General features: G+C 39.0%; 1 protein-coding gene across 1 annotated transcript in view; it reads right to left on the bottom strand.

The window, feature by feature from the left end:
• Positions 1-4,205, bottom strand: part of dnah7 (dynein, axonemal, heavy chain 7) — an 86,692-nt gene that overhangs the window by 72,389 nt on the left and 10,098 nt on the right. Inside the window, exons 17-19 of the mRNA XM_034885398.1 lie at positions 3,836-3,976; positions 3,300-3,667; positions 2,338-2,524 (exon numbers count right to left, since the gene is read on the bottom strand). Of these exons, the coding sequence (XP_034741289.1) occupies positions 2,338-2,524; positions 3,300-3,667; positions 3,836-3,976 (696 nt within the window). The remainder of the gene's footprint in view (positions 1-2,337; positions 2,525-3,299; positions 3,668-3,835; positions 3,977-4,205) is intronic.

Below are 4,205 nucleotides of genomic sequence, written 5' to 3'. Positions count from 1 at the left end.
TTTTTCCTGGTCCAAAGAAATGATACCAACATCAAAATCATACAATTTACACACATCAATAATGTCCCGAACACAGAAGACATTGTCCATGATTGACCGATCTGGAACACAATAAAATTGGTCAGAGTGTATAATAAGTTCCAGGACAACCTTCAGTCTGTTCGATAATGCCCTGGAAAGTACTTTATAATCCGTGCAGAGGAGGGAAACTGGGCGCCAGTTCTTAAGCAAAGTCAGATCGCCTTTTTTAGGCAGCAGAGACAACACAGCTCGCTGACAGGAAACAGGAAGAAACCCTGTCCTAATCCCCTCCATAAAAACGTCATGAAGGTCAGGTCCAATTATGTCAATGGAGGAGAGAAGAAGCTAGTGATGGTTATGCTCGAGCCTTTACGCACAGTCATAACTGTCTGGTGCTTGGAGCCTTTAGCATGGCTAGTTAGCGCTGCTTTTCCTATATTAGAGATGTTGATGATCTTAGAACATAGTCCACTTTCTGCTTTATTTGGGTCTTGGACCTCATCAAGCCATTTGTGTGAAGCCAGACATTGTTAAATTGGCACTTTCCTGCTATGTCAATTTAATTTCAATTTGATTTCAGTCAACACCGACTTTAACACAGACTTCACCTCAGTCAGCATTGCAACAAGTGGTGAACTGGAAGTGAAGTTAACGTTATGGCCCCAATGGAACAATAAGGTTAAGATAACGTGAACATTTTTTTTCATTAAATTATTATTTTTTATTAGTCACGTTTTATTATGCTGAGTTAAATAAAAAGATTTTGTTTTTCCAAAACTTTCCGGGTCTTTTTATTTTTTCTAAACCTCTCCAGGCCCGGAATTTGCATTTTTCAAATTCCATATCTTTCCCAGTTTTTTTGTTTTTTTTTCAAACTTATGAACCCTGATGTTTATCTGTAGATTTGATTGTACCTTTACATTACAATTCCTGAAAAGTCCAACATCAGAATTATGTATGAGAATGATTTTGCAGCATACACAAGGTTCTTACTGAGTTAACTTTACTGAACTGAAAAGAATCTTGATAAACTTAAGAAATAGGGCCCTATTTCCCTTAAGCTAGATAAGTGCAAGTGTAAAAAGCACTGTAGCAACATTTGTGCCAACATGCTCCATAACACCATCTACAAAACTCACATTAGACTGGACGGTACGTGTGTGTGTGGGTGTGTCTGTTTGTGTGTGTGTGTGTAGGCTCCCTGTCCCTTGGTGACCTCATTTTCTTTGTGGCTCAGTACGGCCCTGCCCCTTCCAGACAAAATCCATAATTTCTATTTGATGGTGCAGTCAAGCTGGGCTTTCTGGAGGACACTGCCTGAAATTGATGCGTCTCGTTTCAGGTCTACTGAGGACGCCAATTACCCTTTGGAAACTCTTTGAGGATGCTGGTGCAACACTCACTTTCTATCCTCGCTCTGTTGTTTCTTTCTTGCTCTCTATTATTTTTCTAGTGATTCCCTCCTCTCTCCTCACTGTCTTTCCCTGCCTATCTCAGTCTAAATACTCGTTTGTGAATTTAGTGCATACTTCTGTGCCTCCTCTTTTTCTTGTTACTTCATTCCCAACCTCTGCTGTCACTCTCACTGTTGTGCATGTTTAAGGGTTTATATTTGTTTCGCCCCACTTGGTCAGGTTTATGCTAATGATTGTAAACAACGTCATATGTTAATGGTTACACTGCCTGGTAATATTATGAAATAAGATAAGATAAGATAAGATAAGATAAGATAAGATAATACTTTATTCATCCCACAATGGGCAAATTCCCTTGTTACAGCAGCATTTTTCTACAGTAAAGAATAGGCCTGCACTGTGTATGTCAAACTTGAATTTGGATCTGTATTTGGAATTCCAGCCACAGGACCCCTGATTGCGATGCAGCATGAGAAAAAAAGATAGTCCTTTTCAACTATTAATTATTTGCTGCCTCTGAACATTAAAACCAGCTTTCTGCTGACGTGAACTTTCTGATTAGGCTTGCAGCATGTCGCTATTTCAGAGCATCATTTTCACTCCAGTTAAATACAAATGATTACATTACAGCAACCATTTCTATAGGAAATGTCTCTGTACAGTCAATACACCAGTTGGATGGTTGAATGTATTCCTGTTCGCCTCAGGTTTAATTGGCTGGCACTACGCTTTGCTGTGCTTTGCTTGCTGTCCCTGTGTGCTCCTCTAACTATTTATTCGTTTTTTTCCACAATATTTATATGTTTAGATGGTCACTGTAATATTTGCCAAGTTTGTCAAGCTTTTTAAAATGATTCATGGACTGAAAAAATAAAACTTAAAATTAAAACAAATGACTTACGAGCAAAACTTGTTTCATGGTGCCCCTCCAGGTTTTGTCAACATTTGTGAAATGGCGTCCCTCTTCAGGCATCTGAGTAATGATGTCTGGGGAGCTGAATATAGGCTCAAGGTAGAGCCAAGTGGACTGCACCTTTAGCCATTCATCCAGGATCTCTTGGAGAAGAAGCAAATTGCCCTCCCATTCCCTACAAGAGAAGATGAGGACATGTTAGAATAAACAACTATAATTAATATCACTTAACTAGGCTTTAACAATATAATTCTCCACTTTTTGTGAAAGGACAGGAATGCTAGAATGAGCCAATACAAATGATCAAAACTCAAATGTAAAAGAAGTTTGGGAATCCTGGATGTGTATTAATATTATCTTGCATTTAATGCCAGGTATCCTCTGATCTGCTGTTAGTACAGTCAATACAGAAGGGTGGTTGGGATTGTCTCTCGGTGTAACTTGTTCAATGTCTTGAAAACCTGATTTCTTCATCCTCTCTGTGTTATCATTCTCTTCTACCAACAAAGCTAGATAATGGCATTATAAGGTTCTTATTAAAAAAAACTCATAAAATGTTTTACAGTAGCTGCTTTAGCATCCTGTCAAATATAGCACAATAAATGTTTTAAAGCCACAGGGAATCCTGTGTCAAACTGTGCCTTACAGCAACATAATATTGCAATAATCTCAGAAATTACAGAGGATGGAGAAAAATCATCATTTGCTGAACTCAAAGGCAGATTAAAAACAGAACAGTAAAGAATGATTTATACAGTATGCTCAAACAAAACCGTTGTTTTTTTAAGTTTCAAAAAGAATATCTAAACTACAATTGTGAGACAGACAAACAATTTGTGTCCGTAGCTTGAGATAGCTTTTCATAAGATTTAATGTGTACTTAATAACATGAGCGACTTGCTGTTTAAAACAAGCAAAATAGATCTCAAGCAAATGGCTTTATCTCTTACCGTATCTCCACCTCAAATGGCTTAATGAAGGGTGAGCCCCTCATGGTCTGCGTCTTCACAATGTGATCGTCCAGCAGCATCTGCACTTCGTCCACAGATGACAGGATGAAGGTGCCCGTCTCTCGGTAGGCCAGGAGGTTGAACTCCATGTCACTCCATTCACTGGCCATTTTCTCCATGGCCTTCTCTAGAGAGTACTCCTTGCTGGCCGCCTCACTGATGCCCTCAAAGCTGCTCAGGTGCTGTTCCAGGCGCATGGAGAGGAAGTTAGCCACACAGGCCTGGTCATCAGCTAGTCGCAGGGAGAATCCAGCTACCTCTGACATTTGATCCCAGTGGCGTTCACGCAGGCCCGGGTTGCACAGTACCTATGAAGGAGGGGTAGTACAAAAAACAGACGCATACCAGTGGAAATACTTTTTAATTTAAACTATTAGGAGTCTGATGATTTATAAGTATGATTTGAAAGTAATTTAAATTACTATAACTGTTATTTTTACTTCTATGGATATTATATATTTCTGTTAGGCTCTTACCTGCACCAAAGGAATGTGCTCCTTGAAGTCCTCCACCTTAGTCTTCATAGTGGTCGCTATGGCCAGGGCTTTGGGTACGTCACCAAAGCCTTTCTCCAGCTTGTACAGAGTGCGCCAGTAGTTACCAACATCCCCTTCAACCTACATGGGTGGAGTTTTAAATTACAAAGACACCAGGAAAAGGATTAAAATGACTGTGAATTAATAACTGTATATAGATATAATGAAGTGATATAAAAACAGTCCATTATACAAAAAACAGTTTGTGTAACTACGACTACTACTGTACTATGATTTAGTAATTTACTATCCTGAATTCAAATAGTCTTAGTCCAGCTATATATACAATACACACACACACACACACACA

The sequence above is a fragment of the Etheostoma cragini genome, chromosome 11, assembly GCF_013103735.1.
Source record: "Etheostoma cragini isolate CJK2018 chromosome 11, CSU_Ecrag_1.0, whole genome shotgun sequence".
Taxonomy (NCBI): domain Eukaryota; kingdom Metazoa; phylum Chordata; class Actinopteri; order Perciformes; family Percidae; genus Etheostoma; species Etheostoma cragini.
The sequence above is the reverse complement of the archived record's forward strand: the minus strand, read 5'-3'. Positions and strand labels throughout refer to the sequence as shown.